The 13,844-nt window shown below is 34.6% G+C and overlaps 2 protein-coding genes across 3 annotated transcripts; one reads left to right on the top strand and one right to left on the bottom strand.

Annotated features, from left to right (window-relative positions):
• Window positions 1-7: 7 nt before the first annotated feature.
• On the bottom strand, window positions 8-13,822 carry Vps13B (vacuolar protein sorting 13B). The gene is made up of 6 exons (XM_040719939.2): window positions 13,383-13,822; window positions 7,311-13,306; window positions 5,223-5,540; window positions 2,776-5,167; window positions 2,564-2,704; window positions 8-2,503 (listed from the first exon to the last, which is right to left on the bottom strand). Exons 1-6 carry the CDS (start codon window positions 13,645-13,647, stop codon window positions 261-263), a joined length of 11,355 nt encoding a protein of 3,784 aa, XP_040575873.1. The 5' UTR covers window positions 13,648-13,822; the 3' UTR covers window positions 8-260.
• On the top strand, window positions 6,193-7,314 carry LOC121124753 (protein D2-like). Of its 2 annotated transcripts, none has more exons than XM_040719940.1 (4): window positions 6,193-6,345; window positions 6,574-6,832; window positions 6,909-7,159; window positions 7,225-7,314. In XM_040719940.1, the coding sequence occupies exons 1-4, from the start codon at window positions 6,294-6,296 to the stop codon at window positions 7,233-7,235; spliced, it is 573 nt and encodes a 190-aa protein (XP_040575874.1). In that variant the 5' UTR covers window positions 6,193-6,293; the 3' UTR covers window positions 7,236-7,314. The 2 variants fall into 2 exon arrangements, with proteins under 2 accessions (XP_040575874.1, XP_040575875.1); XM_040719941.1 differs by lacking the exon at window positions 6,193-6,345 and adding an exon at window positions 6,447-6,498.
• Window positions 13,823-13,844: the final 22 nt, after the last annotated feature.

Genomic DNA, 13,844 nt, shown 5'->3' with positions numbered 1-13,844 from the left:
CTTGAAGTAATTTCTTTCCACTCTTATTATTTCATAATGGTAAAAAAACATTACATAACATGGGATGTACTCATCTAAAATATATCAAATAATTATTAATCACTCCAAATAGATAGTAGCAGCAAAATAACAGAAATGGGAAAAATATATATATATAAAACCTAAAAAAACAAAACAAAATGGAACACTACAACAATTCACTTTTATAATTACAAAAATTATGAATGTAGATAAAATATTGTACATATTAATTAAGTATATCACAGAGAGTCGAAACCTTTATTATTATTTTGTCTTTTTGCTAAAATGAACAAGGAGTTAAAATATTCAACAGCAAAAGGCGAAGCAATGAAACTCATCTCCACACATTTTTCATTTAAGGGTATTTTATTTCTGACAAACATGGGATCACTTTGTCCACTCAAGCCGAGAACAAACTGTGTTACGCGGTCCGTTTTGTGTCGCTCCTCTTCGTCAATATTGAGGGATTTATAGTAGAGGAGCGAGAATTTGTTTGGATCATCTGCATCGCTCTGAAGTTCCAACGAAATAAGAGAATAGATCCTCGTTTTAGAAGAGTCATTTGAAATGAGGAAAATGGCTTCCGTTGTTAAAAGGATTGTTACACTTGAAGTTATATCGTCTTCCTCTGATGCATTGAGTAGATATACAATGGATGTATGATACCAATCAAGACCGTGGTCTAATATTTTCCATGAATACATTAACTCACCGGGCTCAATGGATGACACCCTATCTGTTGTGTTTCCAGATCTTAGACGAATGTCTCTACTCCAACCTGTGCCACGAAGTATCCCTTGTCCTGTTAATGCAATAAATTCTGCTGCACCACCAAGGGGTTTTGTGACAACACCAGCAATCCCTCTGGTCACTCCTCCAATTAGTCCTGTTGGACTTGCTCCCGACTCAAACATAGCCTGCAGTGGATGATGTGCAATTCCACCAATAGCCCCAAGAATTCCAATACCAACACCACTCAATCCATAAAGAATACCTTGACCTAAGCCTGAGGGTTTTGAAGATCTTCGTGATACTTCATTTCTCTCTTGATGTTCACAATCAAGTGAAAGTCGATCTAGATTTCGTGAAACCGAACTCGCAAAATTTGTCACGGAAGTCAAGGTACCAGCAGTTATATGCTTGACAAGAGAGGAAGATCCGTGAACAAGTCCAGAAATAAAAGCCCAAGGACCTCTAAAACTACCTTCATAAGGCAATGCGAAAAGGTCCCTAACTCCATCTCCAAGAGTACGAGTAAACCCTGTTGGGCTTCCAAGAATGTCCAAGCTTCCAACGACCCAACCAGCTTTGAATAGAGTCCCCGATATATAATGTCGAGCAATAGTATTTCCCATAGCGAATGAACTTGTCGTATTGAGCCCAGAACATGAAAATGTTCCAAAATTCAAGGGGCTTTCATGAACACCAATGTACATTTTAACAAATGCTCGAATACTCACAGAAAGACGGATGGGATCAATTTGAATTGACTCCAAACGAATATATTTTTCAATGTTGGAAGATAAAGCCAATATTAAGTCTAATTCAGTTGGGGATCGGTTATTTAGTTTACCGAAAGAATTGATAACTTCCGTCATTTTATATAGAAAAGTATCTTCAATATTAATAAACATTGGTTGAACATTCAGGGATGCTGATTTGATTAACATTCCTTTTGACTTGTAATTTCCGTCAAAAATAAGATGACAGAGAATAAGTGAGTTTTTCTTTAATTCCTCGTAAATATATTCAGACCTTGAAGAAATGGGAACTTTGACTCGTGTACGTACTCTGTAAGGAACACCATTCTCCTCCACAATTTCATCTTTTCCCTCCTCTCCATCCGATTTTCCAATGGCAATAATACCAAAATCAAAACGATTACTCTTAAACATTTGATTATCTAATTGAATTTGAAATATTGTCAAACAGATCTCAGTTGACTTTGAGACCCCTCCATCTAAGAAAAATGAGGGCTTCTCAAAACGAGGCCTCATCGTTACTGAAACAGAGTCTAAGGTTAACTTAACAAATTCATCTATCAAATCATCAGAGCTAATTGCATCATCTGACAGAGTAAAACTAATTTCTTCAAAATAAGTATAAGCATGAAATTCTTCCAATTGATTAGAGGAGGTCTGAGGAGAGAGGATCTGTTTTTGTGAATTATACAGAGTCAAGGGCGAATTAGTTGCTATTTTAAAAAAGTTCCTTGATGGAATGGATTGCTTAATGCATTGTTGGTCTTCAGGTGCAGGATCTGTCCCTTCACTGGAATTTATTCTGGCTCGAATATCTTTTGCATGAATTTCTTCCTGACTTAAGGACTTGAAGAATATATGAGTTGTGTAGCCAATGGTGTCAATGATAACTTTGGAATCCCCATGATTTGGAATCCAAATGCTGTACTCAGTGAGTGAAGGTTCTACATCCAAGGGCTCAGACCAGGAAGGAATTATGTTTTCTTTCGTTGTTGTATTTTCTGAGTAAATTTAAAGGATTAATCGTAATATGAGCTATGTTGGATTCAAAATCACTTTACCTGTAGATGCAAATATAAATGAGAGCTTTTCATTTTCAATTTTAAAAGAGGATTGAGATCCAGAGGACAAAGGTAAATATGTGGAATGTCCAGGTTCAATCCAGTTAAACGAAGGAAAATTTTCTTTTCCCTTCATACATTCTGAAAATACATAACATTAATTAATTAAGAGTATGTGGATTGCGAAACAATGAAATTAAACAATAACTAACCTTGATATTTGAAGATTTGTTTAACTGTCACAAAATTCTTGTGTAAATTGTTATGAGCCATGAGGAAAGGTCGATCCTCAGGACATAAAACGATGTAAAACATTTCATCTCGTTTGTGAAGAGTCAGGGTAAGAGGTAAATTGCATATTTTGAGTTTATCTTTCATATTATATCCATTAATTGGAAAATCAATGAAACGACGCTGATCCAATTCCGAAGGAAAATCGTCCAAACACACAGGAATAGACCATTCATTTTTGTTGCCATTAGTATCACTAAGAGAAAGAAAGCGTTGACCTGGAGAACCAATTATTTGCCAATACAGAAGAGGCACAGATTCATCTTTGTTTTGACAAATTGAATATCCAGCAAATGAAAAGTTATTCAAAGAGCAAAAAGCCTGATCTCCTACAGAGAGTGAGGCAATAGTAAGAGGCTCAGGAAATTTCTGAATTAGATTAAAAGTTGGCTTTATGTGAAGGGAGCGTATATTCCTTTCTGTGTCAAAGTTGGAACAAAGAGTCAAATAGCAGATATAATCCTCACGTACAAGGATCTTAATTTGAACACTTCCTTCAACAGGAATATATCCCGATATTGTTGGCATAAGTTGACGAATATTCCAGTCTTGATTAGACAATTCCAATCGAGAACAAAAAAATGACGAGTTCTCATCATCACATAATCCGATAGAAAACGTTGAGGTAAGAATAGGTGGAACAAATACAGATTGGGAAGCAATATCCCAGGTTTTCCCTTCATATTCAAAAAGAGCAGTAACATTAAGCTCATTAATAATAATAACTGAAGGACGAACTTCAATACATAAAGTGTTGAGTAGAGGATGTACTTGAACAAAGGATATTTGAACGTCAGTTTTTGGTTGCTCATTCAGAGAGGAAAAACTTTGTGAAATCAGCCAATTAGGTTCCTTAATTGAAGGTATTTTACAAATCATTTCATCAATAGATATAGAGGATTCATCCTTCTTATCTTTGTTATTCTGAACTTTACGAATTTTTTCAATCATGCCCCATGAAATTTGAATGGGCTCAGAGGACGGCAATTCTTGACAAACTTTAAAGGATATAGCGTACTGAAGTTCATCTCCTAAAGTATCAAATTGTACAAGAGAATCCCTTCCAGGAAGAGATACCTCAAAGGGACCAGAAAGGGATTTTCCCGATAGATAAGTGGACATGGAATTAGGAAGGAGGGATCTTGCTACGTACATGGGAGAGAAAACGTACAGAATTCTAGTCAGAGTGTCATTCTCATAGCTTTCTCTTAAAACACGACACCAGAGAGTAAGACAATGTTCTTTTTCTTTTGTAGGAACCCGGACAAGAACTGAGTGGTTTCGGCCTTCATTCAATATTGTTGGTATGGTCCCCGACCAAGCCAATCCAATACCCAATATACGAATTTTGATCCCTTCTATCCTATCTGGATCCATAATTATGCTAGGAGCAGCAGTGTATGGGCTTAATAATATCCTTTTCTGCAAAAGATCCTCTTCTGAATTTGAATCAGATGAAGAGGTATTCTTTTTAGGTACAAGTTTGATTTCTAGAGGTTCTTTGAGACAGGAAGCACTGCCAATGAGCCCGGAAATCGTGACTTGTAGACAAAGTTGCACTTGTTTAAAATTAATTATAAAAGTATTTGGAACAGGATCACCTGTCCTTCGAACGATATTTTCCTTCTCGGATAATACCAATGGAAAAACTTCACTCCAGACCCCCATTGAATCTCCATTTGCATGTTTTTCTGTTCTTATATGCAAATATTTTTGAGCCTTTGAACTTCTCCAAGAATACATATAAATTTCCTGTGGCTTAATGCAAATGGCTTCATCCGTACCCACTTGACCAAATTGGAGATGCGATTGAGAATGATTGCATATAACATAATTTGATATTATGGGCATGCTACATGAGCCCATGAGAGGTGGTTGATCCTTCGATGATGATTTCAAAACCTCTTTCCATATCCAGGAACTTACTTCTAAACTATGATGAAGGAAATGTCCAACACGGAAATGTAAAGGTCTGGAATGGAAGGAAATATCCGCGATGGAGTTGTTGAATGAGTAGATCTGTGTTTGAAACTTGAAGGGGGATAGGAATGTATTGATTCCAAGGAATTTATAATCTAGAAAAGTAACTTTCATTTGTGACTTGAGTCGAAAAAGTAAATGAGATCCATTTGACTTGTCATTCCAATTATCTAATCCAAAAGAAATCGAATTTAAATGAATATTGAATATGGCTTGATCGAGCGGGAAGGCTTGATAAAAATGATACTCTTTAAATTCAGGGATCCGTTCCCGACTAAAAAAATGAAAATGATTGTGAAAGCGGAGAGATAGAGAGGAAACTTTCCCTGAGACCTAAAAAAAATATAATCATGATTAAAATCATTTGTAAAATGTGTAGGTGCATTACCTGAAATTTAGGTATAAGTTCTGGGCTGAAAAAGGAGTCTACTTTCAGAACAGAGACGAGAGACTTGGCTGTCACAATCACTTCATCTTCTAACAGGACATAGTCTGATGGAAAACTTTCTTCTTCATCCTCTCGTTCTTCCTCTTCTTCAGCACATATATTCAAAACCACCCTCCAAATAGGAGAGACTGCAATTCTTTTACGATCCGATAGAATCGGCAAATTCAAGTAACTCACTTCGCTCTCAGAGAGAGCAAACTCTGAATAGGTTCGAAAGCTCTTTAAGGATAAATCCCAATATTGGAGTCCACAAATAACCTAAATTACATATAATAGATGGAAATCAAACTACTATTGGAACAAGTAATTATAAAAAGGATTTCTCAAACATAAATACATACATAATAATATAAATAAAGATCAAAATCATGAATTGCTATTGTGCAAAAAAAAAAAAAAAGATCATGAAATCTTTTGAACACATATTAATTGTATGAATGGTTGCAAAATTTACATGAGTCATGTTTAAAAAATGACAATTTTGATATTCCTATTCAAACATAAATACCTAGCGGTACTTTCTCTACATATGATTCTAAGAAATCAAACGGAAATGGATTATTAATAATATGAATAAGAAGAATCCCTTAAAGATTCGATCAAAAGAATCATTTTGTCTGGCATACATCTTATCCAACAACTATAAAAGATTATACATAAAACAATGTTTCATATATAAAAATTATATTCAAATTTAATTCGTTGACACATTCGAATAACTTTCAGTCGCACAATACATACTCTATTTTAGCAAATATTGTCCCACATATATATATATATGTTTATTTTAACTCTCTCATTTGCCTTTAAATCATTAAGTTTGATAACATAGAATAAGAGTATACGCTGAGAGACTATTTCAGATCGAAAAGCATTTAAGCAATGATTAGAAAGAGAAAATAAATTATGATGATAGGCATGAATGTATTCACTATTCACGACATCATAGTCATAGAGACGTGACTCTATCAAAAGACTTTTTGTTCTTCCTACACTCTTACTATTATCATCATGATTTGCTCCATTAACCTTTTGTTCCTTCTATTAGGTTCAATTCTCACAGGTAATCCATTACTTATGTTCGAATGAAATCCCCATATATTTGGTAGAACAGTAATTCTTTGTAATTAATAAATATTTTATAAAATTGTTAAAAATGACATATTTAAGAGAATGAGTAAATATCAAGTATCTTGTTGCCCTTGTTACGCGATGGGTAAATCAAAAGAGATTAATTATTGAGTGAGATCAAACGAATTAATTGATTTTTTTATTTTTTTTGCTTTCATAGTAAATAATACGCCAGATATTCTAAGTTCTTTCCACAAAGAGGAACTACTGACTGCATTAGGACTTGAACAAGTAACTTCATTAAAACCGTTAATTATAAATTATAAAACCAATGAAGTTAAAACTGGGAAAAACTATTCGTTAGCCTCCACTCAAGAGACTCCTTTAATCAAATTGGAACATTTGTTAGAGGATGGACAGAAATATGTTCTCATCATGATTGATCCTGATGCTCCAAGTAAAATAAATCCAAAATTTAGGTATTATAATGCTATCTAGATCCATCATTTTTCAATGAATAAAATACGCATATTACAAACATTTGTAATCCCACAGGTCATATCTTCATTGGGTGATTACGGACTTGGACTTAGAAAAAATGAAGTCGAAGAATGAGATAATAAAGTATATTGGGCCTGCACCTCCAAAAGGATCTGGACCTCACAGATATGTTTTTTTACTATATGAGCAACCCACTTCCATTCAAATAAAGAACTTTGATCAAATCATTCGATCGAATTTTGATGTTGGGAAATTTACCCATGATAATAACCTTCATTTGGTTGCTGGAAATTACTACATTGCAGGTATGAGCCCCATTTATAAAGTTTTAAACGTAATGCATAATTTTTCTATTTTTTTACCCTCACAGAAAACAAATAAGTAGCTGAAGTAACACAAAATTATATTGTACTTGCTAAAATTTTAAAATTAGAAATGAAATATATTATTTTTTACCTGATTATCTGGGCCAGAAGCCTGCCTTCCAAGCTCTGAGGCTGCCAACAAAGGTACAGGATATATGGTTGTTCCTGTTAGTGCTCTTGGTTGAGGATATCTCCATGTTAATGCTCTAGGTGTAAAAACAACTTGGTAGGGACGAATATCCGAAGCTTTAGTTCCAACATTCGTTATATATTTAAACGCTCCAGCTCTGAGGTCATCTGAATAATGCTGTTCAGGGGAAGGAGATTTTCTGAAAGTTTTTGACTCTGAATTTGAAGATAATGAGCTAAAATTATCTAATTCTCCTTTCCAAGAAGTATAGTGTTGACAGTAATAGTTTACTGCTAAAAGAATGGAGAGTACCGTATTGGGACCCATGTCTATCTCAATACTCTTCGAGCTAAGGTTTAAATATACGATAGGTTCCTCCTTCCATTTTGCCCATGTAAGATCAGAAGATATTGAAAAAGACCATGGGTTAAGGAATCGATGTGTTATATCCCTTAGTTTAGTTCTGATAGAAACATTATTAAAGTCAACTTCTATTTGGGATGCTTCATATTCCTGAGAATTAACTTGTATATCAAGTGACGAGAGGCCCACAAAAAATTCAGCATATATGTGATTAATAGGATGAGCAATAAGGATTTGCTTTGTAGAAATAATAATTTTACTCAATCTTAGAAGATGAATTATTGAAAATGAAGACGACTTTGAAGAATACTGAGAGGGACTAGGTTTTAAATTCAAGCTTTGGTACAATTGTTTAAGGATTTCTGATCCTCTAGAAAAATTTTGTTCATCAATGTTTAGTTTTAGAGGCCGATCAATACTTATAGATAATTTTGGAGAAGATATGAAAAAATCAGATATAGTTGCAGTAAATAAGGCTGGTGGAATTCCTGAAAGGGGATCAGCATCTCCTGGCTTTGTTTCAATCCAATGATTAAGAAAAACGGCTTCACTTGGGAGGGAGTGTTTATCTTTTGTAATAATATAGAAATCCTCATTTGATGACGAGTTCAATGAAATATCATAAAAAGATAATTCTAATTTCTGAGAAGATCTGGTAATAGAAATAAATACATGTGGTTGACTAAGAGCAACAAAAAGTAACGGATTCAGTTGAAATGAGTCTTCATTATTCATTTGATTTTTCTCATTGATAAGTGATTCATCATTTGATGGATTAGAAAGATTAAGAGGTGGAAGTTCTAAGCACTGGTTTCCATCGTCTATAAGACTTTGTTCTTTTATTATATCCCTTTTCCGATTTTTATAACGAACTTCACGACTCTTAGTCTTTCTATTAGAGTCATGTTCCCCCTTTCTCAATTGATATAGAGACAAAGAGATTGAACTACCAGTAATTAGGACTTCAAGAGGAACAAATTTCAAATGTTTATAGCGAGTATGTGATAAACTGATAACGGATTCACAACCGGAGTCTGTGATATGAGAGCAATCACTTGATGCTGATGCCTCCGAATCTTTTTTTTGCATTAAAAGAGAAGTAAACGATTTTTGAATATCTTCAGTAATGCCTCTACACAATCGTATCTGGTCCAGAGAAGCATATACATTTATATTCGAAACAGCATTGATTTCCAGTGAATGTCCAGCTATGAGACGAGACTTGAGCTTTTTTGACATATTAGACGAATAATAAACTATGGCAGGAGCATATGTTATTTGTAAATTAAACTGCTTCAATATCGGATAGAAGAAAGGTTCATCATCATTATCTTCTTGACGATTCAACTCCGAGGTATTCCACTCTAAAGCTGGATTTTCTTCCATTGTCTTAAGGACTATGTCGCTGTTCTTCCTTGATTTCTCCACAAATTTATTCCAATTTCCTGTATAAATACCAACACCAGTAAAATTTGCACTGTATTGCCGATCTTCTATTTTTGATCCCATCACACTCAACACCTCACACTGCTCAGCAAGATAGTATAAATCTGGTCTAATGAGAAGACGACTTAGTGCATTTTCTACATTAGAACTCATATTTATAGACTCAATGTGAAATAAAACTGTATCTTGAAAGTCCGATCCAATGAGATTATTATTATTTCGACAAAATATCCTAATCGATTTACCCTTAAAATGAAATAGAGGGAGTGTATTATTATTTATCCAAAGATCAATGGGATAGGAGGTATTCTTTTTCCTTTCAACCGGGGCACCCCCTAATTTTAAATTAGACAAAGATTTCGAGAATATATTCAAGTACTTTGATAGAGTCTCTGGGCAAAATGCAATGTCAATTGCACTTGATTTAATATAAACCTCCGATAAATAACGAGGATCATCAATGTCGTAGTATTCGTCTTCATTATTAATTAATGTCTTGGACTTTTTAAGAAAACTTTTCCATTTCGCATTTGTAATAAGTGCTCGAACAAATGTGAAGTTAAACACTCCTTGAGTTTTAAAATTCGCAGATTCAAATAAGCGGGAATGTGGTAGAATTTGAAGCGTATTTCCATCTGTTGACTTGATCTCAGGTGAAAAATTTTCTCCGCAAGAAAGTAATATTTCTCCATCACTTTTGTTCATAAATGCTGACATAATGCGAGACTTCAATTTTGTGTAATGGGGCTGAACATCCAGCGATGCAGTAATGTCTTCCATTTCCAAATTCAAAATGGAGTCTTCTTCATTCATGGGGTGGAAATTTATGGAAATAGATGGAATAGTGCATTGGAACCAGTGCGTGAGGCAAATTTCAGAATTAGATTCTTTAATCACTGTATTTGAACTCACATTCGTAGAAGACAGGATTGATTCATCTATGAGTTTTCCTGAATCAAATAGCCCACTTTGACTTCTTATTGAACTTATTGGTTCAGGTGTGTAGGAGGATTCATTCTCATCAAAACACTCTTCTTCCTCAATTTTAAGAGGGCACATAGTCCGAAGACAAGATATAAAGCAATTCATAACATCTGTGAAAGCCAGTAAAAAATCAGAATCGATTCGAAACTTGAAAGAATTTGAGGCATCAATATGCATACAAAGATTCAAACGATTGTCTTCATTTGATTTCAAGTCCAAAGTACAGCTAAGGTGATTGGGATCCAGGAAGTAAATATTTTTGTTCTCATCACTAATAGAAAAATCATTAAATTTAATCTTTAGGGGTAAATTATTTTTCATTGGATTCCACACGGAAGTAGGAAGGATGATAGGGAATCCAGTCAAAAATTGCTGAATTACAGGAATATGAGCTGTATTTTCAAGAGTGATATTCGGAAAAGATACTTTCAATAATACATTTGAGGAGGAAATAGCTTTTTTTACAGCATCTTTTACTGATCTAACTCCTATTAAAGAGTTTGAAGGGAAAAAAGCCTTGACACCCTGGGCTTTTATTTGAATGAAAGCACCAGAAATAGATGGGAACCAATTCTTGATGGATATTAGGAAATTTGAATTATGATCGGGTGTTTTTTTCTTCTTTTTATGATTATCGGTCCTCGAGGAGAGAGTAGTCGAGATTTGTTCATCTATTTGTATCAAAGATGCATTCAAAGAATTTCCTGGAGTTTTGTTTGTATGGGACACTGAATACTGGATCCATTCATACAGTGTTGGATCAAAGTTAATGTAAAATTCTGCAATGTTACAATATACGATTGGTGGTGTGTCATTGAAGAATTGATTTTTATGATCATTTGGAAATTGTAAGACGAAAAGTGAGGGCGACCCTGAGTTGATTGATGCTCTTCCAGGGGAAGTTTTATTAAAATCTTCATTTCCTTTTTCACGACTCAAAATAGGGATTGAGCCTAGATTTGAATCTGACGGAAGTAAATTAATACCAATCTCATCTATAACCAACTGAAGAGAAGATACATTAATGGTTCTAGCAGCAATTAGTTTAGTACCGGATATAGAAATAACAATACTACAAAGTTTTTTGGTTAAAGAATCCTTGACGATTACTGAAAGAGCCTCTTTTTCAAAATGAACTAAAATTCCTTTGGATAAAATGTAGGTTAACAATAGTATTTGAGGTTTTGTGAAACGGAATTTAAATGAATTAACCTCAAATGTTATTTCCCAATGAGGAAGAGTGTCTTTTTTCCAATATTTACTGAAAAGTAATCTTTTAAAACCTCCTTTTAGTTTAGAGGGCTGTAAAAGAGTAACAGAGCGCTCACCATGACAAAGATGAATAGATACATCAAGTAAATTTGCGTTAGCAGATGCATAAATTGAAGAATGAAGAAGACCAAGCCGTGGTTCATTGATTAAGGAGATTGTTTTTGCGCATCTAAAAGGGTACATAGGGGTCGTGTAAGTAAGGTCAATATAACCCATGGAACATTTTGCAGATGGTAAAACGAATTCTGTAAGTTGAGGTTTACCTTGCTTATTGTTGTGAGAATGATTAATGGCGGATATGACGAAACAAGGTTGAATTGCAGTGATTTGGTATACTCGAACAGGAATTGAGCCATTTTGGATCAAATCAATTTCTTCTTCCAGAGAGCTTTCTAACTTTGAAGATTCTTCCGCAATAAATGGATTCTTATCATTAATATCATAATATGGATAGTAATCATAATAAATTAATGCCTCTCTCATTAAATCAATTCTATGAAGAAACCCCGTGGAAACATAACATAAGAAAGGGCCAAATACGGCCCGAAATAATGCTCTTTCTGATAAATTACTAGATTCGAAATCTGTACTAATTTCAGATAGTTGCTCGGAGCTCCAGTCATTTGGAATTTCCCAATAATATAAATAGTCTAAAGCAAACGCACTACTTCTCTCAAGCATAATTTCTTCTGTCACTTCATCCATATGAGCATCCCAAACAATGTCATAATTCCTTCGCTTTTCTATGGGGATACCTGATTCATCACCTCTATCCTTATCGAAAAGTGATCCGGAAAGATACAAGCTTCCTTTTTTATCTTCATGCTCCTCATAGTTTGGTCCTCCAATTATATAAAAATCCTCTCTGTCTTTTTCGTCGACGCCACATGGGCAATTTCCTAAGGGCAATGTTTCAAAGGCATTAATTCCACCTCTCACATTCACTGAGTTAATTCCCTTGACACTCACTTCCCCAAATATTCCGTGAAATCCAAATTTACAATAAGGAGTAAAGGATTGTTTGTGCGATGTGGTTCCAAAGAATCTTTTTTCCTTTGATATTTCAGTCAGTTTTAAGTCAACTGAAGCGTGATCCACGTAAAAACCTAGATGAAGGACTCTATTAAATTTCGATAAACCCTTGTGCATTTTTAGCTCTTCTTCGTCTTCATCTTCCCAGTAGATGGGTAGTAAGGCCGTGCCAACTGTGCTTCCTACATTCCAAGCCCATCCTGACCAGGAATCTCCTCCCACATTATCTAAATTAGCACTATTTTCGCTCTCTTCATATTCTTTACTTCCTATGGCTGACTGATGAGAATCCGTAGGATTTAATTTACCAAAGTAAAGCGCCATTGCCAAATGAAAAAGTCGAAGAAGCATAGGCATTTGAGTCTCGGTGATTGAAAATTCTAACTTTGGACATCGTATTTCAAATCTAGAAATTCGAGGGATTTTTGCATTTAAGCTATCATATATCCATGCGACATGAACCTTTAGCGAACATCGATAAAGTAAGGGCTCTTGATAGCATTCAATCTTTCCGGAAGCATTCCTCTTATCTAGACAAATTGTAAGATCTGAAACATCTATTATTTTCCGTAATATCAAATTTGGAAGTGATAGCTCAATGAAGGAGGGATCCCAATTATCATCACAAGACGAAAGTTTGACACTTCGTGTATTAAGACTGAGTACAATGTCTTCCTCAACATATTTTAATATGAGATTATTACAAACAATGGACACATTGGATATTATTTTATTGATTAAGGATTGAACATAGCCAGGAGGAGGAATCTTTTCATCGGTAATCCGAGGTTTTTTTAATACAGGACGCTTGATGGAGGTCTCTGAGGACTCTTCATCCCCTGGAAGTCTGAGAACACATTCTGTAAGACATATGAATAATAATTAATATCAATTATGAGCATTTATTTAAAGAGGGGATAAAAAAAAAGAACAAACCAATGGTATTAATTGTAATAACAATGGGATCCGCATGAAGTCGCGTCCATGGAACATGGATGTGAAGCTCATGAATGTGCCCAGACACAAAAGTAAATGGTATATTAAGTTCTCTTTCAAGAACGTCGAGTCTCAAGTCCAAATTACTAAAGACCGCATCCCCACCCCAAAGAGAAAACTGAGAACGCTCCGCCTTGAGGTTCTTGGCATACTTTTCCACATAACTAAGGATAATAGGAGTGATGTAGGACTCTAGTTTAAACATGATTCAGAGAGATTTCGGTCATTCATGGTTCAAATAACTAATAAGTAATGACTAGAGGTATTAGTAACTTAACTGATATCAAATGAAAATATCAAAGACAAATCAATTAAACTAATGATTCAGAACTGTCACAATACAATAATAAGTGACGTCGGCAACTTGGCAGCTAACTCTTGGTGACGTTTCATTTCTTTTAT

The sequence above is a fragment of the Lepeophtheirus salmonis genome, chromosome 9 (genome assembly GCF_016086655.4).
Source record: "Lepeophtheirus salmonis chromosome 9, UVic_Lsal_1.4, whole genome shotgun sequence".
NCBI classification, from domain to species: domain Eukaryota; kingdom Metazoa; phylum Arthropoda; class Copepoda; order Siphonostomatoida; family Caligidae; genus Lepeophtheirus; species Lepeophtheirus salmonis.
The sequence above is the reverse complement of the archived record's forward strand: the minus strand, read 5'-3'. Positions and strand labels throughout refer to the sequence as shown.

Excerpts from the sequence above, each read along its gene's own strand:
- LOC121124753 (XM_040719940.1), top strand. The coding sequence starts at position 6,294 with ATGATTTGCTCCATTAACCTTTTGTTCCTTCTATTAGGTTCAATTCTC. Across the intron at positions 6,346-6,573 it reads ATTAGGTTCAATTCTCACAG|TAAATAATACGCCAGATATT; the intron begins GTAATCCATTAC and ends TTGCTTTCATAG. Across the intron at positions 6,833-6,908 it reads AAAATAAATCCAAAATTTAG|GTCATATCTTCATTGGGTGA; the intron begins GTATTATAATGC and ends GTAATCCCACAG.
- Vps13B (XM_040719939.2), bottom strand. The coding sequence starts at position 13,647 with ATGTTTAAACTAGAGTCCTACATCACTCCTATTATCCTTAGTTATGTG. Across the intron at positions 2,705-2,775 it reads ACAAATCTTCAAATATCAAG|AATGTATGAAGGGAAAAGAA; the intron begins GTTAGTTATTGT and ends ATGTATTTTCAG. Across the intron at positions 2,504-2,563 it reads ATTTATATTTGCATCTACAG|AAAATACAACAACGAAAGAA; the intron begins GTAAAGTGATTT and ends AAATTTACTCAG.